Source organism: Pelmatolapia mariae, linkage group LG13 (assembly GCF_036321145.2).
Source record: "Pelmatolapia mariae isolate MD_Pm_ZW linkage group LG13, Pm_UMD_F_2, whole genome shotgun sequence".
NCBI classification, from domain to species: domain Eukaryota; kingdom Metazoa; phylum Chordata; class Actinopteri; order Cichliformes; family Cichlidae; genus Pelmatolapia; species Pelmatolapia mariae.
Window position 1 is genome coordinate 5,231,675 of NC_086238.1, and position 24,761 is coordinate 5,256,435.

The 24,761-nt window shown below is 39.4% G+C and overlaps 2 protein-coding genes across 4 annotated transcripts in view; one reads left to right on the forward strand and one right to left on the reverse strand.

Annotated features, from left to right (window-relative positions):
* map3k21 (mitogen-activated protein kinase kinase kinase 21) overlaps positions 1-18,582 on the reverse strand; it is a 30,896-nt gene extending 12,314 nt beyond the window's left edge. For 2 of the 3 annotated variants that reach the window (XM_063492001.1, XM_063492000.1), the window contains exon 1: positions 16,907-18,582. In XM_063492001.1, coding sequence (XP_063348071.1) covers positions 16,907-17,699 — 793 coding nt within the window. In that variant the 5' untranslated portion in view covers positions 17,700-18,582. Of the gene's footprint in view, positions 1-9,378; positions 9,389-16,906 lie in introns of those variants that run through there. The other variant, XM_063492002.1, reaches the window with a different exon arrangement.
* A 538-nt stretch (positions 18,583-19,120) lies between these two features.
* Positions 19,121-24,761, forward strand: part of pcnx2 (pecanex 2) — a 39,538-nt gene continuing 33,897 nt past the window's right edge. Inside the window, exons 1-4 of the mRNA XM_063491999.1 lie at positions 19,121-19,580; positions 20,915-21,117; positions 23,661-23,778; positions 23,874-23,910. Coding sequence (XP_063348069.1) covers positions 19,428-19,580; positions 20,915-21,117; positions 23,661-23,778; positions 23,874-23,910 — 511 coding nt within the window. The 5' untranslated portion in view covers positions 19,121-19,427. The remainder of the gene's footprint in view (positions 19,581-20,914; positions 21,118-23,660; positions 23,779-23,873; positions 23,911-24,761) is intronic.

Sequence of the window (24,761 nt, forward strand, 5' to 3'; positions counted from 1 at the left end):
TTTTTTTGCAATCTGGGGCACAACTGGATATTCTTCATCATATCTTTACAAATATCTACAGAAGTATTTCAATAGTGAAAATACATAAAATTGCAGCCTCATCTTCAAATGTCTTATTTACTAAAACTTAATAGACACTCAGGGTGAAATAACATGATGAAAAAGGAGCACTCGTGAATGTACTTTTGCATATGAATAAATAAACAAACCAGAATAATAAACAAACCGTAAATAACAACTAAATGAAAAAGGGAGCACAGAGCTTATGAAAACAACTTAGGGTCTCTGGTGTTTAGTCCATTTAAATCAATTTAAAACTACACAATCAGGGATGCAGGGGTGAACACTGTAATTTTGCTTGGGTGCGAACAAAAACAACTGCCCTGAGACCCTTTAGAGGAGGTGGTCTTGGTCCACTTCCAAACTCCAGAGCTGTTTGTTTATGGTGTAAACATAATACGAACCAACTACTTGGTGTATGCTGCAAATTTGAGCGAAATGCTTTTCCGTAGTCAAGTACGTTTTGCATTTTGGAATGTGGAAGGTTACCACAGATGTTCAGTGTACACAAATTGTCAGTACAGGCTAGCAACTAGCCCTTAAATGTAATGTAAATCCCTTGGGTTTTTTTTCAACATGCCAGAACACAGCACCTTCTTCCTTTAGTTACTTTTGTTGCTCCCACCCAGACACATTTGACTAATCGGTAGACAAAAAGTTCTCACATGGTTTCTAGTGACACATTGCAAGAATGTGTTTTTTTTCTGTGTGTAAAAGGAACAACTATAAGTTTCAGCTATCAGGCTCATCAACTGATATGGACTGAAGTAAATGAAATATAGATGTGAAAACGCACTTGTACACGGTATTTTTCAAAACAGGAATATTCTGCTTTTGTTTTTTAATCCTTTCCCTCACAAGCACCGTTTTGATGAACACCATCATCCATGTGAAAATGTAAAAACCATTGTTGCTTTGAGCATGTCAAAGCAATATAACCCTAACCATACAAAAATGTCAGAAGCCTATGAACAATAACATGTAGTCCAGTCTGACGTCAAAAATGAAGATAAAGACAAACACCTCTGATGTTGCAAGACATAATCTCTGTAATCCCTGTCCAAACATGAATGCACATGCAGTTTTTGAAAATGATCACATTGAGAGTACTTTTTCAAAGCTTGATTTTTAGCACAAAGCTGTTTACATGTGGACAAAATGCAACGATGCGCATAAAAAGCTTTGTTTTCCAAAATACATGTGTATGCAGACAGGGCCTATACCAAACCAGCATTTGGGCTTTCTCAACCTGCGCCACATTTCTTCTAATGTTAAATGTTTCATTTCAACAAGAATAAAACTAATATTATACCTCTGATAACAAGAAGCCTCTTTTTCCATGAACTGGTGTAGCCAAAATGAACTCTTTGATCCTTTGATTCTCTTTGTATCGTTTACAAAATTTGTTTTTGCCAAGATCTCCTCACATTAAAAGCTGCCCGATTTCATTATTTACACTACAGGTCAATCTGAACATGTCCTATCAGCTGTGTTGATTCTACAGAACAAACAAAAGGCTAGCAATAACTCGAGAGTCTAAATGCCCCTTTGGTTGGTTTGACAGAGGCAATCAGTGTTGAGAGTTTATTGTTAAGAAAAACAGCCTGATATCTCCATGGATGGATGGAATGTTGCTGCCACTTACACTCTGTGGGAATATTTCCAAGGGAGAAACAACGTCATGATAAAGATAGATAGTGGAAGTGTTCAAGGTAATAACGCATTTGTGTGCCTTGACGGACTGTAACTAAATGTAAACTTAAAAACGTTATTTAGTCTAAAGACTCTTTGTTAACAGCATTTTTTTTTTTAATCAAAGGCTTTGTAATGTTTGTCGGCACTCAGTTGCACCATTGTGCTGTTATCACTTGATGACCTTGGACTTACTCCCACACGACTACACAACCAAGACTTGCCAATAAACGCACACACTCGCTTTCACACCTTAGTGAGGACATCAAATTGACATAATGCCTAACCTTATCCGAACCCTAACCATTAGGAATCAGTGTATACTCCTAACCTTTACCCTAAACCTAACCACAACCTAATTGTAACCTTAACTCTAAAACCAAATTCGTAGCCTCAAAAATGCCTTCAAATTCGTGAGGACCAGCATTTAGTCCCCACAACTGACTGCTGGTCCCTGCAAGTATAGTGGCATTCTAATTTTTGGTCCTCATAAAGATGTTTAAACAAGTCAACACACATGCACACACACCTATACATAAATCCCTTCTGCATGCCTATATTACACTACTAATCAAATTTTATTACCATCTCAGGCTCAAGTAGCTCAAGTAGCACAGTTAACTGATAAAGTACACAGATATTCAGTTTGACACAGTAAATGTGTCAAACTTGGACCAGATTTGCTGAAAGATGTAGGAGCAGTGGAAAGGACTAGATGGAGAACAGATAATAGAAACAAGTTTAGAGACCTTGGGAAAACTCAAGTGACCATACAATTTTAGTTGGTAAAAGATACAATGTCCTTTTTTTATAGCTCTACAGCTCTTTTTTTGTAAACACCTAGACTATTTCCTTTTTCTCTGAGTGATATTTTAAAATATTCATATGTAAAATAAATGAATAAAAAAAACCCCCAAAAATTCGGTTTAAGCATTTTTATGCAGAGGAGTACATTAAAGAACACATTTAGATAATATGTAACACATTTTCTTTGTTATATAATAATAACAAATATTTAAAGGAGAACAAATACAAGTCTTTTAAAATGAATTGCTCATTGGTTTCCATTTTAGAAAATGCAATGTTTTTTTGCTTTAAGCTGTAATGAAAAAGTATTCTTTACTCTGTCTTCTTGGAAGGCTTTATACGTTTTTGTACATGTGTTTCTGTGTGTTAAAATGTGCGAGTGAGTGAGTGAGTTTGTGTCTGTAAGTCTTTAAAGAAGAATGTGGTGGCTGCAATGAAGAGAAGCGAGCGTATCAGAAGTATCTGAAGTTTGGCTGGTGCTTTGATGCAAAATTTTTGTGATGCCTAAAAACAAGCTGTTATGATGATATATAAGAGTCTCTGCAGATCGTTCCTAATTGCAGAGCTGGCAGCTGCTGATTGGTTCCATGATCAAGAATTGCTAAGCCTTGTATATAGTGTGTAGATGCTTTTCACTTGTAAATAGGCACTGAGGTAGAAGGGGTGAACTGCCTTGTTATTTTCTGTACTTTTTTGCTCTTGTTTATTCTTACCTTACAATATAAAGCGCCTTGAGGCGACTGTTGCTGTAAATTAAATAAAATGTAATTGAATTAGGGAGTTGGGGGTAGCGCTTATCTTTTGCTTGATATTTGTTTCACCCAGGGTTTAAGTAGCACCTCCCTTTTTGGAATAGCTTGTTTTGTTTGTTATTTCGGCCTTTGTTCACTCCGGAGTTAAAGCTTTCAGTTTGGTAACACCTTAACTTGTAAATTGGCTTCTGGGTATGGCTTTGGGGACCAGGGTCACAGGGTCACCTTCCTTTTAACCCTTTTGTTGCACTCCTATACCCCTAGACCAGGACGTAACAGCAGATGTTAATTAATATTAACAATAATTCAATATCCAACCTCAAATCCCTCAGGTCAGAGGGTCAGAGTTTTACTGGCCCATGCACGTTTTTATTGGCTTGTGAAAATTTTTTTTTTTTTTTTATATATTTTTAAATGTTAATGCAATTTCATTGACAAAGTAATATATTATTTCACTTTGAATCTGAAAAATGTTATGAAAACCTTGAAATAAATATGGTCTAGTACACACTGTTCTCCTCTTTAGACTCACCCCTGTTTGCTTCCATGTAAAAGAGGACGGCTGCCGTTAGCTTTCAGCAAGCAGTATAATTTAAACATGGAATCGGACTAAGTGAACAGTCAATCTGCATATTTTAATACAACTTCTAGAGGCTTACTGCAGACTTTTCACTGTTTAAAACAAACGGTGGTGATCAGAGCAGCTACAGAGTTTGTTGATCAGGTGCTTTGATAAAAACCTCCCACTTGCTTATTCCCAGTAAAGGTTTTAATGGCGATCACAGGAACAGCAATGCTGTTTTGAAAACTAGAAACATGTTTTCTTTCAATAAACCTGAGCTCAGCATCTCGATAACAGCTCCGCCTCTTTGCTCTTCGCGGTGTGTAAACAAACAGCTTCACGTTAAACTGTGCCAGCGTCATCATCCTGCTGCTGTTTCCATGGTGACAATGGCCTGTTACAAAGCCGTGCCTGTTATTACCACAGTTCTGCTTAAAAGGAAACCTAAACCAAAACCTACTGGTAAATGTGTTACATTCGTATTTTTTGTGGAAACAATATTTTCAATATTTATACTACTGAAAAATCTGAAAATTGCAACAAATTAGATGTCATATTAAAGAATGTTTACCAACAAAGAAAAATAAAATCAAAGCATATAAAAAGAAAAAGCTGTTTCCAAGGTCACGAATGATCCCAGACAAAAAAAAATAAATAAATAAATTAATTAATTAATTAATTAATAGTATGAACAAAGTCACGTATACAAATAAGGTCATTCTGGGGTTAACCAACTGTACACTTGGTTAAAAATAAATAAATAAATGAAGCATAATTTCCTTATTATGGTCTGTTCACACCAAACATGAAGCTAAGGTACACTTAATGCTTGCGTTTATGCATGCATGATGGAAATCAATACGATAAGACATTTTAAAAACTTAACATGAAGGTCTGATTAATTTTTTCTAAAACTTTTCCTTTTTTTTTTTTTTTAAATCTCTGCATGAAATAAGTTCAACCAGACAGCTCTACCTGCCCTCAAATGATGTCAATAGGCTTAACCTCCACTTCTGATTATTGCTGGCATCAGCAGCAATCCAATCTATGGGAAAATTCCAGGGTTTTTGTGATGTAGAATGAAGCAAATTTTTCATCCCAGTTTAAACATTTTAACTTACATAAACAAAAACTTGCCTCTATTCACTTTACCTGGGTGAAATTTGCATCAGTCCACCTAACTGGATGCAAGTTGCGTGCAAATGCACTGTTAAAAAAAAAAGAAAAAGAAAAAAAAAAGAACTTGGATTGAACTATAAATGAATGTCTTTTGTTGCCCTTCATATAGTACAAACTGGATTGGTCAGCCATCAAAGTCTTTTGTGGAACACCTTCAACATAAAACAAACAAACAAACAAACAAAAAAAAAAACAAAGAAAGAAAATAAGGTCCAGCATGTCACATGTCTGTTTCGACTATGCACTGTCATTTGAGAGTCTTTTAGGAGTGAAACCTTTGAAGAATAGCCAAATAGTATCTTTGCTTCAAATGGCCATGCATAGTTTGCAGCACAGTTTCAAATCTTGGTTTTAGAGTTGCTATTCCCCTAACAGTTTACACAAACACTTAAAGTAGGACTCAGGGGAAAGAAATCAATTCACTGTTTAACTCAAGGAACAAATGGGCCAATTCCTACTTGTAGAATACTTCCTATCAAAAACAAATGGTTAGGATCTATTTTCTTTAAATTCATTTAAGGCAGTTACAGAGATATGGTTAAATATTTTTGGCATGCACAAGTATTTTCAGCCAGCATAAATGATTTTGCAGCAATTTAACTGTAATGAGACTCATTGGGTTTCCACTAATAGTGTATTGGTACCATTACTAGCCTGAGGCACAGAGGGGATCCTCTACCCAGGCTACAACAATGGGAATTCCATTACAAACGGGTTTCACAACACCAATGATACTACTACTACTTCCTGTTGTCAACTCCTCTCTGAGTGATTCCATAGATTCCTCCCAGCAGACTCTGTAGGTTTATAATGACTTATGGTGGGTTAGTTACACAGCCTGGGAAAGCAGTGGCTTTGGGATAAAACTTTCTACTCTGATTGGACTATAGAATATCATGCCAAATACTTTCTTTGTAGCTCCATGATCCTTCAGTGTCAGCCCTCTAGAAATATCTGATAAAAGACCTAACTCCTGTCAACATGACTCCATGCTGACGTTATGGTAAAAAACCCCAGCCAGTCAGCCATTTTAGCCTATTAGCAGCTCAGCTACTATCAGAAACACAAATTGTAGCTAACCTGGTGTAATTTATGCACCCATCATAGTGGGTGATTATGTATTCATTTTTAGTTGGGCCTTGTGTGTATGAATTGTTCAGCAATCTTGAGTCCAACTGAACTATTGATGTTAGACTTGGAACTAATAAATGTTTACCAGCTGCTTTTACTAAAAGGGAGAAAGATCTGAAAATCATAGCCTGTATGTAGATGTACAGACTATAAAAATTACTTAAACTGCTCATTACACTGAAAGAATGCAAGCCATTTCATTAGCAAAATAAACACGCTAGTTATAGTTTGTTTTATTATCCTTGTGCTTATGTGACATTTTAGTACCAGGTTTACATCAGGTCTGCATCAGGTCTGAGGAGGCACATGTTACAGTGCACAGATGTAAAGCACTACTATAAGTCAACCATTATTCTAATGTATACTTCTAACCAAGCATTCAAATGTGTAGCATTTTGGCTACACATTTGAACAAAAGGTTTGAATATAACAGCCCTGGAAAGCATGGGACCAGAATAACTGTGCGTTGGTGCTTTGCAGAGCTACATGTTGTAGCTGTTAAACAACAACTGCTCTGTGGGCTATCCTTAATTGTGTTGGTGCTGTTCTAGGTTCTTTAGCTTAGCCCCTTTCCTGGAAACCACAGAACCAATAATAAATAAGAAGCTACTTTGTAGTGAAGGGAAATTATGATCTACACCAGGAGGGTCCAACTCCAGGCCTCAGGGGCCGGTGTCCTGCAGGTTTTAGATGTGTCCTTGATCCAACACAGCTGATTTAAATGGCTAAATTACCTCCTCAACATGTCTTGAAGTTCTCCAGAGGCCTGGTAATTACTAATCATTTGATTAAGGTGACCCAGGGTGATATCGAAACCTGCAGCACACCAGCCCTTGAGGCCTGGAGTTGGACACCCCTGATCTACACAAATGCAATACTGCGAATTCAACTTCAGGAAACCTTCTATTACAATTTTCCTATTATTTTGTTTCATTTCAACTTTTTTGAAGAACTTGAGTAAAGTTCGTGAAGAACTGGCAGTATACACAATATTTTATCTCAATTTATTAATCATTACCATGTTAAAGTAGCACACATTTGCAGGCACTCTGTTAACTCAAACATCTTTATAGGAAAATTTTAAAGCTCTACTAATGTTCAACATACGTTATGTAAACCTTAACTGCTTTATCTAAGGAGTGATTAAAAACTGATGCTAGTATGTCCTTATGAAGCAAAGGTATATTTTCATATAAACATATTTTGGGGCATCTCTTTATTACTGAAGCAAAATAATATGTGGGACATGCATTAGTCTGCACACATGTATGTGAAAAGTGAAATGTGTCTTTAAACTAATTATTGAAGCAAACTGTATATTTGTGCACTTTGTGACACCCGATTAGACTACAGCTATACTTGTCTTCTTCTGTTCTGTAATAGGATTGTGCTGAACATGTTGCTAACTTTCAGGTGTTAGATGGGTAAAGCATGTGTGACAGCTAGTGCTGGGCGATATGGAAAAAATATTTATCACGATATGAATTATTTTATATCACGATAACGATATATATCACGATATACGACCTGACCTGTGGTCATCTCGAAAGTACGCAGTCTGTAAACAGCGAGTGCCGAGGGTGCAGTCTTTGTTTTGAGTTACCGTAAAGTATGTCGCAAATCCGGGTGCACGTACAGCAGCACCAGCTCGCAAACCACGAGACGGAGTTTCTTTGCGAAAAATATCATTTTTTTTATACCATATTATTTACTTGCATAAAGTTAAGAGCATGTATAGTGAGAAGACAACACTAATATATTTGCCACAGGCTATTTAACTCTTTAAGACCTACCATAGAACCAAGTCCGCCAGAGCTTATCTTTATGTTTTTACATGCTGTAGTGCCATTTGTGGGAGTATTTCAAGTTTCCATATATCAATACAACCGTTATAGCCCAAATTTTAATAATATGTATGCATTAAGTCCATAGTAACTACATAAATTGCAAAAACTTGTAGTGCAATAAACTACAAAAAAATTGAAAATCGTTTTTTTGTTTTTTTACATATATTTCTAGTTAAAAAAAATTTAAGCGGTGTATCCCTCAAAACTGTAAATACAAAAGTTTCCAACCACGAGAAATTTATTTTGAGTGTCTTCATAGTTTTATTTTTGAGATACACTAATTTTTATATACTACAGGAAAAATGAAAATAAATATTATAATGCATCAAAATAAACTATTTCCAACAGTGTAATTTGAGTTCTAAGCATCCCAGAAACGATACAGAAAAGCATAAAGTCAAACATGTCTTTTAAAAACACCAACATAGGCTTATAAGGCCCTTTCGCGAAAATGACGTCACTTCCGGTTTCGGGCAGGTAATGGCGGACGTGCGATAGTTCGCGCTGACGTATATGCCAACGTAGGAAGTCTTATGAACGTCGGCAAAGCCTGTTTCTGGAATATTATCTTTTTGTTGCTGCAAGTTTGGAATATTATGTTTTTGTTGCTGCAAGTGCTTCTTATGCAATTTTTGCAAAGTTATATGTGGAAGGAAACCGTGACTTTGGACAAGCTAATGGCATAAGATGTAAGTACAACTCCGGTTTCACATGCAAAAAAAAAATTATTGCACTACCTTATGTGGTTCCAGTTCTACAGGGATTTAAAAATAGTTAGGTAAAACGGAGTGTACCTGCTCCGACCAGTTGTAAAGGGTTAATTATATATTTCATGTAATAATTTATAAAATTTGGGTTAGTACGATATAAACGATAGAAGACAAATGGCACGATAGACACTTTTCTATAGTCCACACGATATATATCGTCATATCGCCCAGCACTAGTGACAGCTGTCAAAGTTTCATGTGGAATTCCTTCAAAAACAAACGTAAAAAAACTGCACCAGCTAGCATGACTCAAGTCTGAAACAACTACACATTGTCACTTGAGAGAGGTTCTCGTTTGGGATTCTCTTCCAAGAAAGTCGTATAGAATTTTCGCTTGAAATGCCCATCCCTGTATTGGTCTACATTCTTTCACTTCGTGCTGGAAGCGAGAAATACACTACCCTGAACAGCAGTAAAACTACTGTGTTTGGGCAACACAGTGTGCCTTATGGTATGTGGATAGTACTAACATATCCTGTGAAGTCGTGAGATGACACTTTATTTGTTAGTAAAATTAGTAATGGTGAGATAAATGGGTAAGGACAAGCCTACATGACTTTGTATGACTAATGGCTCACCTGCAACACACATCACCAATCTTTGATTGAAGTCCACCTCTTATGATCTCTTCACCATATTCTAAAGTAAAAATATATAACAATATTTCAAGAAAATCTGCTCTACTTTTTGAAAACATAGAAATTATTATTGCAGATGATGTGGTATAGCACAGCCCTACTAAAAACACTGCATTGGTTTGAGACTTTGATGCTAAATTTATTTTTAAACAACGTTGAGGACATGCAATTCAAAGGAATAAAAAGCTACTCGAGTAGATTTCTTGTAAGGATTCCACTTAAAGTCAAACCCCAGGCCAAACCAGCCTTTTACTTGAAACATATTTTTGGATGCAAGTGTAATGTTAATACATGTAAAGCCCTTACATCTGCTGTAATACAAAAAAGAAAAAAAAGGAAAAAAAAAAAACAAAAACAAACGGTCAATTTAGTACCTACAGACCAACTAAGACCTATTCTGAAAAGATATTTTTAAACAGCAGTAATGGAAACCAAATTATTAAACTGCATTGTTGTTCACTGTTCACAGGTCAGTTCAGTGGAAACGCTAAACTGCACATGCTCAAAAACTTAAAAAAATAGTAGCCTTCATTGGCATACTAGGGTGATTTCTTTAAACAAACTAGCCTAACTTGTTCTGTTCACTTGTCTGTTTTACTTCAGAAATATAAACAGCACTAAAAATGTATCATTTGAATTTTCTGATTTAAATCAAGCCTGTAAACATCGCTTAATGAAAATGTAGAAAGGTGAACCTATTTAACAGGGGGTGTGCACTTTTCAAATATTATTACCTCTTTCCACAAAGGTAACAAAGTATTGCTGAAATCTGGAAATGCTGCTGTGTGTAATCTGTAATCATATCATCATTACAGTTGGGTGTCACAAGCAACTGGCCACAGTGTAATAAAAACAATTGATTAGATACTGTCCTTTTTATTTCCCTGAACAACAATTGGCAGTGTATACAATTTTATAATATGAACCTGTTATCAGCATTGAAAAGACGTCTTTTTCAAAGGTTATATTTCAGAATGTATGTTTGCTTCATCTGTGGCTTTTTTCTCACTCTTTTGAAAAGAAAATGTTTTGAAACAGACAACACCTCAGCGCAACTGGAGATGAATATGCCTCCAAGGCAGACCCCACCCTCAGTCCAACCCCCATTTAATTCCCCTTCCCAACAGTGGATCTTGAGGCAGACCCATCTTTCATACTGGAACAGTGGGAAGATCAGAAGCAGAGCTCCTGTGTTCAAAGCAGGTCCCACGCTTCTTCTCATTGCTTTCTCCCCCTCAAGGTAAAAACCAAAACGGTACACTTTTCGGACCTCTAATGAACTGAAAAAACCCTAAAACACTTGCAATGGCAAGAAAATTTGTTATAAATGAAAATAAACAGTTTTGGGAGATGGTGCAGCTTAGTGTTTTTAATGCATTTAAGGGAATATTTCCATGGCATTTATCTGAATAATGAGAACTTAGTGTCATCCATGCCTATAAAAATTCCTATATATGAACACATAGTAAAGTAGAAAAGCACTCTTTAAATTCCAGAAGAAAAAGAAATACAATCAAAACCTAGATTTAAAAAAATAAATAAATAAAAATATGAAAAGCTGTAGAGGCATGATCATTCTAAAGTTAACTCGTGTTATTCAGTAACATATTACTATTTAGAGGTGCTATTAAACAGAAACCATATACTGATGTGCCAGTAAAAATATTTACATCAAAAGTGATCCACGGTAGCTGAGAGAGTTTAAAGCGTGGTCTCCTAACTTGATGTGGCAGTATTTTCGTAACCGTGCCAACTGACTAAGCATGAGCGCAAGGGGGTTTCCTGTAGTAAGCAGAAACAAGGCTGCTAAATATTCAGTGACTGGTCTGTCTATACTGGTGGAAAGGAGAGTGCCCCCAGGCATTCTGGTCGATGGGAAAAGGATCAGGGCTAATGGCTGGTTAAATCCATCTATCATGGTCACATCTCCCTGGGCCACTTGCTCTTTGTCTATCCTCTTCCTCTCCTCCTTTGGGTCTGTAAAAGCTTGAATTAACCTTTAAATAGGCCAATTTAAACATATCAAATGTTTGAAGTATGCAGCTAGTTTTTTTTTTTTGTCTACACTAGCATCTATCAATGTGCTAGTGAGCTACAGAGGCAAATGGAGGGGATTGGTTGATTTGGAAGGCAGCTCTTCTCAGCTGTGGGCCCTTTTCCTTTTCACCCGGCCCTGCAACAATAGGTGCAGTCAGGGAGAGGTCATAAAAAACACAGTGAAAGCATCTCAACTCCTCCTCTCTCCCCTCTGCCCATTCTCTTGTCAGAGAAAATACAGGCAGTAACTGTCTGTGTGTCACCAGGGGTAATTGTGGGAAGCCAGAGAAAAGTTGCCCTGCAACACATAGTCAAGCTTTGGTAACTTTTCCCTTATATTCTTCTTATTCAATTGTAGACTAAGATAATCTTTTTTTTTCTTCACTGTATTTTGTGTTATCTCCAGGGACACTGTTTCTGAGCTACTTCAAGCCTGTTTTCGCTTTGCATTGTGACCTAGTAAAAAAAAACAAAACAGAGTTTAAAGAGGTTTTGTCTAAAAAGTTGTTCCTACAGAAGTAAGATGGTTTCGAGGGAAGATAGCAAAGGCTATTCAAAGTTAACATAGCTAACAGTGCACCAAGCTGGTAAGCCATTCCTCTTAGTCTAGGTACAAAATATGTGATAGGTGAATCACTGCTTTCTACTTCAGTAATTTCTTCCAAATCTATTTTTAGCTCCAGCAAAAACAAATTCATGGGAGATACATTTATTATTCACAATATGATTACAGGGCCTATTTACTGCCTTTCTTAAGCCTGGAAAACTTGCATTTTCTACTTGAATCCATGTATGTTGAGGCATTTTCCAGCCAATTATAACCTGGCTGAGAAGCCCATAATTTATGTGTGCAACATACAGCACTGGACATAACAGGGTCACTTGTTATGCACAAGGCTAAGCACTGAGATCTGGTGGCTGTCACAATATTATCCTTCAGTAGTGTTGGCTATTCTAAATTTTTCACTGCCTGCTACATCTGTGCCACTTTCAGTGTACAGGTCTGAAAGGAAGTCCCTCCAGCGCTTCTGTGGCATCTGTCAGGTCTTCACTAATCTACAGAAGATGAGTGTGTGGAGAAACAAGGAGAGGGAGGGGAACACAGAGACAGTGTGTTGAAGTCTAACAAAAGGCAGAGACTGATGGGAGGATGCTGTTGCACACGCTCCAAATGAACTCTATCAGTTTCAATGGCATTCAAGCATGCATTCCTGGCATACTACTGCTTGCACCAAAATATGTGTGAAACTCCAATGATTATGCGTGCTGGCTCAGGGCCAGGTTTCAGTGTGACTTCCTGCTCATATTTGCTGCTTTATGGAATCCACCTGCTCAAACTTTAGGAAAATTATGCAAGTCATAGTGGACTAGAACACAAAAAGGGAGGACCTGGATGAATCTAATGAATAATACTAAACAAAGTAAGCACAATAAGGGTGAAAACAGCAAAATATTCCAACCAAAATTAGCCATGAACTTATCCTCATAAAACTTTGGCATTCTTGACCAGAATTGAATAGATATATGCTAAACCATCAGAGGCCCTGTTTTAGCCAGGAAAAGTCCCTGTCTATTTAGTGGACATACAGTACAAATTACATTTAGAAACCCTAAACATGCAAGTTGCATGCCCAACACAGAGCTACTCTGGAAAATTTCCAGTGCACATAACAAGCCGCAGGGTAAACTCCATAAATGTCACCACAACAAACCCTATTTTCTTTTTTTGTGGATGAAAAGGCAGCTATGGTGCACACAGATGTGAGCATGGACAAAGCTAAAGAAAAACTCTATGCTTAAATTATAACGCTAATGTTTTAAAGATTAAAAAAAACAAAAACAAATGTTGGCTCAAATGCAGCCACAAAAAATAAGAAGTGGCAAGTGGGAGCAGAATGGAGCAAGGGAAGCAAGGAGGAAAATAACGAAGTAACAAGGGAAACCCCCTCAGTTTGTGGCAATAAAAGAGTACCGCTGCTCTCTGGGAGATTAAATATGAACGGAACAAAACAAAACGAGGGCTTTGAGACCCTCCGAGTCCTAGCCATTCTTCTGGCCACAGTAGCCTAGCAACCGCTGCTTGACCAGTCCATTGTGTAAACGTATGTTAAGCTTTTATCCTCATTAGCAACATTCCTCCCTGCAGGCTGGGATTTTACAGATTAGGTTGAAAAACACAAAGGAGATTGGGCAAATCTTGCTGACTTCCAACATATTACTTTACAGGCTAATCATTGATCAAATAGCTGTATGTTTGCCTGTGTGGAGCATGTGTACACTGCAAGTTGATAAATGACAGACAGAGAGTTGAGTAGAGCTGGAAAAGTTTAGTGTATACTTGTACTTGTGCAAGTCCTGGTTTAAACTGAGAGAAGACAATGAAACAGTCTGACAGAACAAAATGTCTCAAAATCAACAACTCCAAACACAACAGAATTAAAAATGACAAAAACTGTACAACAGATATCAAATGCCATTAATGTGGATCAGTACAAATTTTTAGATGCTTTTCTGATTGAACTAAGCACACATAATGCCAAAGCAAACAGACAACTGGGAACATTAGCAGATGCAACAACTTTCCTAAGCTGGATCTCCCCCTCTTTTTTTGTAACTGGGAAAACAACCCAACACGCCCCTGGGTGCCATTTTTCTATTTGTGTTTAGGAGAGAGTCTTTTGTGAACTTGCTACCCTGGTTCTAAACAAACACACACAGTGCCATTCATTCTCAGTTTATTTAGAGTGCACTTTATATTGACTTGAGATTTTCAGACTTCTGAAAAATCGACTATTGGCATACTTTTCTGTCCTCTTTCTGTAGGCATTGCTTATTATTGTGCTCTTCATTCAGCTATGTGATAGAGGTCTGAGCTATCATGAATTCAGAATTTCATTATACCTCAACTTTGCAGAAACACACTAATCAAAGTCTCCTAATTTTAGTTTAAATGGTCCTCCTTTAATAAAAGCCTATGCTATATCTAGGTCACAGTGAAGTGGCAGGACAAACCTAAAGAGTTGCGTTAGCAGCACTGTGCCTGTTTGGAGGAGTCTGTTTGTGTATGTTCACCAAACATCCGATTAGCTCAAACAGTCTAAACAGCAGTTAAATCCTTTCTCTCCATCTGCCCTATAATTAACACAAAGCTTCATCCTAAATAAGACTGCTTGAAGGGTGGGGCTCTTCTACACTGTTCATAACATTTAATCAGGTGTGTCACATGCACAAAAACACATCAACATCATCATCAAACAGATTTCAAAATAATGTGATGATTATGTTTTACTGATGGCTACGAAAGCTAGTAACTTAATTCTTTTTACAGCTATATTCCAAATTATTATTAATAAGTTAACAGTATCCATAGGCAACATTGATTATCAATAAAAACACCCAAAACAGCGTGAATTATTGAAATTGCATATATTGAAAATATGTATTTGTAGGAAAGCGCTCTTACACATTGGTATGTTATTATTGTAACATTTCACAGTGCTCATGTGCTTTTATCCATCCATCCATAGTCTTTCCGCTTGCCCTTATCAGAGAGGGAGGGGGGGGGGGGGGGCATCGCAGCTACCATAGGCCAGGAGGCGGGGTATGGGCAATACAGAATCACAAGTTAATTTAAGTTAACATGTCTCTGGACTGGACTGTTGGAGGAAGCCAGAGCTGTGCTTTTATGACTTTTTTAAAAGTTTTTTTTTTATTGCCATAGCAAAAGAATGCCTCAGTTAGAGCACTTTAATACAAATTTTCTTACTTTTGCCACTTCCCTTTACATTTGCCATAGTCTTAGCCTTTACAGCATGCCACCGCAACATACCACATAGCTCAAGCATTTCTGTGACTAGGAGACTCTGCATGCCTGTGACCAATGAAGTAGATCACAAGATTGTGTGGCTGTCACATCAGCAGAGAGGAGTGTGACGTTTATCACAACTTTAGTGGTATCTGTTAACTTCGAACCACAGAGAGACCCAAATCAGCACATTTTATATTAAGTAGTTTATCATAAAGCTGTGAAAAATTATTAATACCAATAACTGAAAAAATTTGAAATTGATATACGTGCACCAGCAGAAGCAATAACATATACATGGGATCTGCATACATGGGACTTTGTGCATCACAGTCCTTAAAATCTAATCACGCATCCTGACCTATGATTACGGAGTATACATATATGTATACTGGTATGTATACATTTCACAGGTTTCGTCCCCGTGTTCACACACTGGCTCCCAGAGCTGGAGATAAGAGATCAGTGCACTGGAGCTGTTCCCCACATGGCCCAGGGTTGATAAGCGTCTCCGGTCACAAAAGGGAGAAAAAGTGTTTGGAGTCAAATTACACACATAAACACACCTGAGTTGAAGTGAGCAGCCTGTGTCAGTGGGTATGTGAGTCAGAACCTTTTTCTCATCAAGACCTGTCCATTCATTATTCAGTCCTGGGAAAGTTCTCTGGCCTGTTGTCAATTACCAGTCCATGGTGGAACTGGCACAGTTGGCCCAATACACTACCAAGCACAGCTAAATGAACTGTTATTTTATAAAGGCTCAAAAGTGAGACCTACTCAAGAATTTTTGTTCCTAAACCAAATGTTTATAGCAGTTGTAGTTCTGTTGAAAATAAATTACGTAAAGGTTATGTTTATTAAAAAGCCTAAACCAGACTTTCATATAATTTCTTTTTCCACCTATGAACTTTGCTACTGCCAGGTGGTGATGAAGGACATGGCCCGATAGTGTTGACAGATTGTGTCTACCCTAATATGTTTGTTAAATCACCGAATTTATTTGAACAGCATTTCACCTGCTGGTGGAGAGGGGGCTGGAAAGCAAGTGTGTGTGTGTGTATGTGTGTGTGTGTGTGTGTGTGTGTGTGTTAGTCAAAGGATAAGGAATGAGTGAAGAGGGAGCAGCCCAGCTGAGCAAACTGACTTCATTTCACATCCTCTTAATAGCATCCCCCACCACTTCATACACCACAAACTTCTTAAACTGTAAGACGTCATGAGTGCAGAGCAGTACTATGGCAGCTGTGGTGAAACGTGGGGAATAGGCAACCTCATATTGCAGTCACAATGCTGTGCTTCCAAATAACTAATAAACATACAGTGAACCTTTCCAAATGTGTCATGTGACTAAGGAAATGGTAAACTATCATTATTTGAGTGACAGGTTGGTACATGTGGAGTTGCAAAACAGCGTTGACACATATTCTGGGATGATAGAAACATGAAACAAGTGATTTAAAAGAGTTAGTTAACACCTAAAGAGTGACAGAGCAGAATGAAACCAAAGCATAACTAACATAACATAAATGACTAAAAAATGAAGTGCAAAATATCCTCCTGCAAGTTATGTTACCTCAATTTATCTGTCTTAATCACAAACACACACACACATCGATCTTTGCTTACTGTTGCTAGACTTCAGGTCACGATGGATAATGGGTACCACGGCCTCCTCGTGTAGATAGTGCATCCCGCGTGCAATCTGCACAGCCCAGTTGACCAGGATGTGTGGAGGGATCCGCCTTCCGGTCAGCGCCCGGTTCAGTGTCCCGCCTCGGGCATACTCCATGACCAGGCACAGGTTGGGCTCCTCCAAACACACCCCTTCCAGTTTAATAATATTGGGGTGCTGCAGCATCGAGAAAAGTTTAGCTTCTTGTTTAACACTGGCGGCGGTTGCCGTTATGTCTTCATCTGGGTCCTGCCGAGCCGCCTTCACGGCGACCTCCTGATCTTTCCATGTGCCCCGGTAAACTTTACCAAATCCACCCACGCCTATGATCTCCTCTAATACCAGTTCACTAAAAGGGATCTGGACGGGCGAGCTCGGGACTCGCTCTGGTACCCCCGTCGACACACTTGTAGCTGGGAGACGGTATATAGCGGGCTGATAGGTGACATAATTGGAAGGGAAAATCCCTACCCTGTGGTTGATTTTCCCCGTCCACCATCCCTCGTCCCCGGAGATCGCAGCGTCCTTGGACAGGACCTCTACTACATCACCTCGCCTGAGGCTGAGTTCGTCCTCGCCGCTCGCCTCGTAGTCATAAGCAGCTGTCCACAGGGATCGAGTCGGGCACAGCGGGGCAGAGTGAGCCCAAGCCCGAACTGAGGGGGACTCTGCCCAGGCATGTTCCCCGGTCCCACCGCCGCCCGGCCGCCCTTCACCGTTTGGGAAAGCGGCCTGCGAGACATCCATTTCTCGGTGGCCGTAGCGGCACCATAGGGTGCAGCGCTTTTTGGACAAAATGAAAACTTTAAAAAGGTAACTTGTAACTTTTTGAAATCCTCATGCTGTCACATCTAAGACACTATCCGATGAAAACAGAGGAGGGGGTATCCTTGCGCAGTCCACGCCGTGGTCAAACTGTGTCCAAAGTCCCGTGGGAGAGCGCGTCTGTATCCACGTCGCCACTCCGGTACAAGTGTGAGGGTCAATAACTAGCTAGCGAGATTGCTGGCTAAGTTAGCCGAAATACGGGTTAGCTAACGACGCTTTTTAAAGCTCCTGGTTAATGCCAGTAAAGCGAAAAATAACAATTAACTGCCAAGCCAATTTAATTTAAAGCTATCACAAAACACTGTCTGGTTCTGCTGAACGCTAACGTGAAAAGGCTAAAGTTAGCTCTCAAGTTACCAAGTTTTCGCAGGTGCCTCAAGAGGTGCACCTGCAGCGTCCATTCCGACCAAATACGGAGAGACTCCACTGAGTAGCTTTCACTGTGAGAGTCTCTAGTAAATCTCATATAGTCACCGAATAGCGAAACGGACAGTTCGTGCGCTCCTTTGTGGACTTTTAACTGGAATTTCAACTGCATTCCACACTTCTGGCTTAGCTGGTTAGCTTAGCATAGGTCAGCCTGTTGGAAAAGTTGCTCCTCTCCACTTTGAGATCGGTTAATTCCAAAGTTTATTTCTCCTTCGGTGATGTGCGGAAAAAACAGCCAACGGATAAGGACTCGGGAACCACAGTATATATCCTGTACTTCCACACAATAATACAAGGTATAAAATATGAAACTGAAAAAGATCCGTCAACTTTAATCAAAACAAGACCCCGCTAACGTTGTCGCCAGACGGAGTCGGACCCAGCAGTGGCTGGACAGACGATCAGGGGACACGGCTGCTGCTCCCGTTGCAGGCTGCGCTGCGCTCTCATTGGTGGACACCTGACACGTGACCAAAGCAGCAGCAGCAGGGGGGAGGGGGAGGAGTCACTGTAGGAATGCATGAAGAGAGCGCGCCTTCAGGGAAATTATAACGATAGTGGACCACAAAAAGACACGTGCACATGCATAATATAATTTAATATAATATAATATAATATAATATAATATAATATAATATAATATGTTTTGCATGTTTGCACTGCTGTACATTATTTTTAAACGTAAGCTCTAAAACCTTTAAATACTGTGCGCAATTCATGGTCTGTACATAGGATACAAATACATTGTATGTAATGCACAACGTGGCTTGATTGCATGTCGCAAAGTGTTTGACTGAAGGTGGAACTCGCATAATGGACATGGATGGATATGGAGAGAGGAGGAGTGAAAAAGACAGAAGGGAGGGGGTGGTCAGAGCTGCGCATCTGTACAGGCAAGCTTGAGAGGAGAGAGAGGAAGGATAGAGACGAACAGGACAGGATGATGAGGACCGCGGCAGCAGCAACAGCAGCAGCAGCAATGCACGCATCGACACTGGGATGGGAAACGGCAGACGAGAGGACAACGCTGAGGAAGACCGAGCCATGAGAGGAAAGACTCAAGAGTCGAGCTGCGTCGCGCCAACATGGAGGCGTAGCGACAGTAGCATGCATGATTAGATAGAGGAGATCATTTCATTGTAGCCTAGCAGCACCAGCATCATCATCATCACCATCAGCCAGTCCAACCTGAGCGGAGAGGAGGGGAGAGGAGGGGAGATGGGCTCACAGGTTGTGCAAACCCTCCGTCAGGGGGTCTGGGCATCCCTGACCGGGGGCTGGTACCACGACCCGGACCAGAATAAATTCAACAACTCATGTCACCTCTATCTGTGGATATTTCTCCTGATGTTGCCCTTGTCTCTCCATCTGGTGAGTTTTTATTGAGGAACGTGACGTTCAAGGCCGTGCGTGGGGTGTAAGGTGCCCACACTACATAGGTAAAATTGTAATAATGCCCCTGTTTATCCTTGGGAAAAAAAAACAACAGCCACAAGCTGTAGGAGAATGGAATGTCACGCAATGTGTTGTTGCAGCTGATGGAAACACAAGGCCAGGAAAAGGGCACTGTCGCAGTATTTTTCTCCCGCATGTAGTAAGTGAAAGCATGGCTGCTCCTGGATGTGACAGTGGTGGAGCCAGAAAGCGTGAAATGTGCTTCACTAATATTTTCATGCCATGGGCTTTGATAAACGTGCGACGCAGGCTGCATTACTCCCAGTGACAATACACGGGCTGATGATGCTTCATGCTATATGGTGATTGATAGAGGCAGAAAGCCTTATATATAGTCCGGGCTTTTACTGTCCAACCTCCACTACAATACAACACAATACAATCAAATTTGACCCTTCTTCTTTGAAGGGACATCTTCAGTGACCTCTGTGTTCCTGCCATACAGCTTACCTATAGGTCAAACACATTAACCTTAGCCGTGATGATGCTGACTCCACCGGCTTTGTGAATAGGCAACGAATAGGAGACATTATGGCAAAACAGTGCAAATACTGAAAGGGTAATGTGACTTGATTGTGGAAACAGTGCAATGGCGGCTTATTGTACACAGAGTACATTTTTGTAAGCAGTTTATCAAAGATAAGATATTGCTGATTATATCTGTTTTGCTACTTCCAAAATTAGCCAGTCACATATTTTAGCTGTTAAGGCGCATGGTGATGTGTGACTGACACCTCAGACGGTAAGCACTTTGGCACTGATTCTATATTAAATTGTTGTTGCTGACAGTTTCTAGACTGTGTGAAAACATCCACTGCTTCCCCTGCAGAAACAACACAAGCTTTCCAAGGGAAGGTGTTTCAAATTTCAAGTTTTTTAGCATTTTTTGTGAAGGTCGTATTCAGCGCAGGATAAATGATGGAAGGAAGTTGAGGGACAATAGCAAACATTCAAAAGAGCAAGAACTCTCTCTGGGACATTATGACTCATGATTGGCATGATACTTTGCCTTTGATATTCCTGTTCTTTGCTACGGGCAATTTCTCCCCTGTGGACTAGTAAACTTTATTAATCTACCAATATATCAAAATTAGATCTTGCAGTGTGCTGAGGCTGTGTTGCAATATAAATCAGAAGAAATTGGTGGTGCTAAAGCTTGAAGCATTAAATCAAACTCTGTCCTGGTGGAGTCAGGAGATTCAGGAAATGCTGATTTCAATATGACTAAGCTCTTCTTTTCTTCTCCACAGGCTTTGCCTCCCACTACAATGGCTCTGAGCATCTACTGCTCCTCCATCACTGTTTTCTTCGTCCTTATCAAGCTCGCCAACTATCGGCTGCACTTGATGTTCGACGAGGGCGAGGCAGTGGTCCGCAGCAGCCTTTCTGACCTCAGCAAAGCTCAGGAGAAGAAAAGTAATGCCTCAGATTCTTGCCTGCCCCCCAGCATCAGGTAAAAACCAAAAACACAGTGAGTGGGATAAATATGAAATAGCTGCAAATATATAACTACCAAGAAATAATTTTCCTTGTGCCTTGAGCTGCTCCCCTCCTCGGATAACCAATACAAAATCTAGGCCAGAGGTATAAATCCCTAATGACACAGCTTAATTATTAACATGAAATTATACATTTAGGCCTGAGACCCAATTTTAAAATAATACCACCAATACTAAACATAGCCAAGCATCACTCTCCATTTTAGTCCCGCCTTTCTTTCTCTTTATGTGTCTCTGTACTTTTCTCCCTCCGTCTGAGATGGGATTACTTTCATGATCAAGTGTCTCAAAGTGGGATGCACTCTCTCTACTTCATTTCAAAGACTCAAAGTACAGTTTCGGTGAGTGATGAGCTAATGAGGAGAGGTCAGTGATCTTCAGTCAGCCCCTTCGCTGAGACACTTGATCTGCACAGAGACAAAAAAAATCTTGTTCTCTGTGTGAATGTGTTACATTTAATTGAGTTGAGATGAAAAAGGAAATACAAACGAAAGTATTTCTTTCTACTTTTTCATCTGTAAGAGTCAGTGTGTTTTAGAATTTAAAATAGAATTTAAAATCCACCTTTAAAAATGGTGCACTCATGTAATGAGTTCCACAGTCTATCTCTGTCTCTGCTAACTTATGTCAACTATAGATTCCAAATCAGTTGACATCTCGGTAGGTGCTTGTTCCTCGAAATTTCCCTCCCAAGGAACTTGCAGGATTTCTTCAGACTGTTAATTTTTTCTGTGTCCACTGATGTATCAATTGCTGTTTTATGGCTTTTACATGTGAAACTTTATATAAAATTGTAGCGACCAGGTTACATCTTGGCTGTTTGTTTGACAAGCAGCATGCATACACACACACACACACACACACACACACACACACACACACACACACACACACACACACACACACACACACACACACACACACAAGCCCATTCAGCTATCTTAGTGAGGACCTTCATTGACATAATGCTTTCCCTAGCCCCTTACCCTAACCCTAACCATTAAAAATGAATGCCTAACCCTAACCCTAACCCTTACACTAAACCTAACCATAACCTAATTGTAACCCTGACACTAAAACCACATTTTGAGCCTCAAAAAGGCCTTCAAATTTGTGAGGACCGGTGTGTGTGTCCTCACAAGTGACTGTTGGTTCTCACAAGTATAGTAGAATACAGATTTCGGTCCTCACAAAGATAGCTAGACAGGAACACACACACACACACACTTCAGTTACATTCAGAAAAAAATCTGTCAATGTGGCACCTTCCTGCACGGTTGAGCGGAGGTGTGAGCATATTTATTTGTATTTCAGAACATACCCAGTATAAAAAAATAATCATATTTTACTTCTCTGATTTTCCATTAATGCTGCTCCCTCTGTTCATTCACCTTTTATTTCACTCGACTACCACTCTCCAGCCTCTCTGTCTCTCTCTCTGTCTGGTTTGTTGAACTAGGAATGAGAGGGCAAAGTGTGATGTTGTGTTTAAAAATGTAATCAGCCATTTCTGCTGTACACTTTAAAGCAGTTCCCAAACGGTCTGCTGTGAGGCAGAAAAACATCCCTTCTTAGAGAAAGATCAAAACAACTCTGGACCTGAATTGGGGGCAGCAAAGGATACTTGTGTGAAAGACATATGCTTGTCGAGCTTATTGCAAAGCAAAAGAAACTTAAAGGCAACACTCTTGCAAAGGGGTTTTATGCTAAGTCTAGATGCTTCAAATGGGCTTCCAGGATTTCCTTAGTCTTACAGTACAGTCCAAAAGAGACAGAAGAATTTAGATGATAGAGATACTGTTTAAGGCAGATACAATGCATGCTGAAATTTTGATTTGCCCTTTGGTAGACTTTGGGCACAAAATGTTTGAAACACCTCCTGTAAAATAATCAAGCATATTTTTTTCTAGAAATTGTACGTATGACCTTTAGAACTGTTTGGCACTTTGAGCTCCACAAGCTCAAGTTTTTGAACTTTCAGAAAGCCCTGACTGCTGAGAAGGGACTTTTTGAGGGTAATATATTTCTATTAGAACTTAATTTAGACCTCTTAGGCCTCTCTGTGGCGGAAATCCTGAGACGCTCTTCAAAGGTTCCTTTTCTCTAATTTTAAAGTATTGCTTATCACAAACAAAGCACTTCAAAGTGTTGCCGTTTCTTATGTCTCTTCACTTTTGGATCCCGCTCCACCTCTTGGTGACCCAGCTCATACAACCTCAGTAAATCAGCAGGTGATTATGTGTTTACCATTAGGGTTAGTCTGTAAACAGCTTTAAAAAATAAACAAAAAAAATGTCTTTACATCAGTTTTACATCAGTAACTGCATTGGGACTAAAATTGAGTTTTAATTCATTTACATGTATAAAGCAGTATATTTGTGTGTTCTTTATTCATCTGTATCTCTAACCTGTACATCACTGTATTTAAAAAATGTGCTACATTATTCACATTCTTACTTAACTGTGTCTGTTTTCATCTCATGTCTTTGTCCGTTAGGAAGAGCAGCACAGTCCCTGACAGTGTTGCCATGACTACGTTGGCTCGGAAGCGTCCCAGTTCAGTGATCCAGGTGACGGTGAAACAGACTGAAACTGACCCGGGACTGATTGGGGTGGTGAGAGAAGGTTTAAATATTAACACCTGGCAGTGTGAGGATACTGTGTTATGTCTAAATTGTAATCCCAACCTTTTGAATTGTCCTCCATGCAGGACTGCTCAAAGTCAGATGAGGTGAAGACCGTGGAAGGTAATGCTAATCTAAGATACAGATAGTTAACTAATAAAGAAAAAAAACATGACAAATGGACTGGTTCTTATATAGCACTGTATTCATCCCCATGGTGACTATTTGTAAACTGCAGATTGATTTTGTGTTTTGGAATGATCGAGTCATCTCAAATTGTAGTGTTTCATTTTTTTTAAGCTAGAGAAACTTCAGTCAGACTGACACTAAGTATGAAGCAATGCCAATAGACTACCTTGTGGCTATTTGGGATGTTAAAAATGGCACAAACAATATGACTAAGAGATAAGCATGCAAAAACTGTGTGAAGACAGGATGCAGCAGTTTAAAACTGCAGTTCCACATTTAACCCTCATGACAGGTTCATTGTAACAGACCCGTTTCCTGTTTAGCGTGTTGTCAAAATCAGTCTGTGCTGAAAGAAAGCTGTTCCTCTTCCCTACTGTATTGGATGGCTTCTTACACAATCCAGGCCGACAACTTCCTCCCAAGGAAACACAGAGTTAGCAGCCAGCCAACAAGAGCAGCTGACTGCTTTCAGTAAAGTTATGACCTAATGGGCTGGTGATTAGTAAGAGCCCAGTCAGCTGGTTGAAAAAGGAAGAAGAAAAAAGAGAAATCCAAATCCTCGGGTGCAATGCACCAGATTATTGTGCAAAAATGGTGCCATTTGTTTTTAATAGTAGAAGGATGAATCTATAGCTTCTGCAGTTGATTTCCTCCCCAATGGAAAGATATCTACTGTAATCGTGTGTTATTGCTGCAGCCAAATAATATGGGTATTATACTATTTCTACTGTAGGATTTAAAGCTTTATTGTGGTTTTTATTAATATTACGCTTTAAATCAACAAA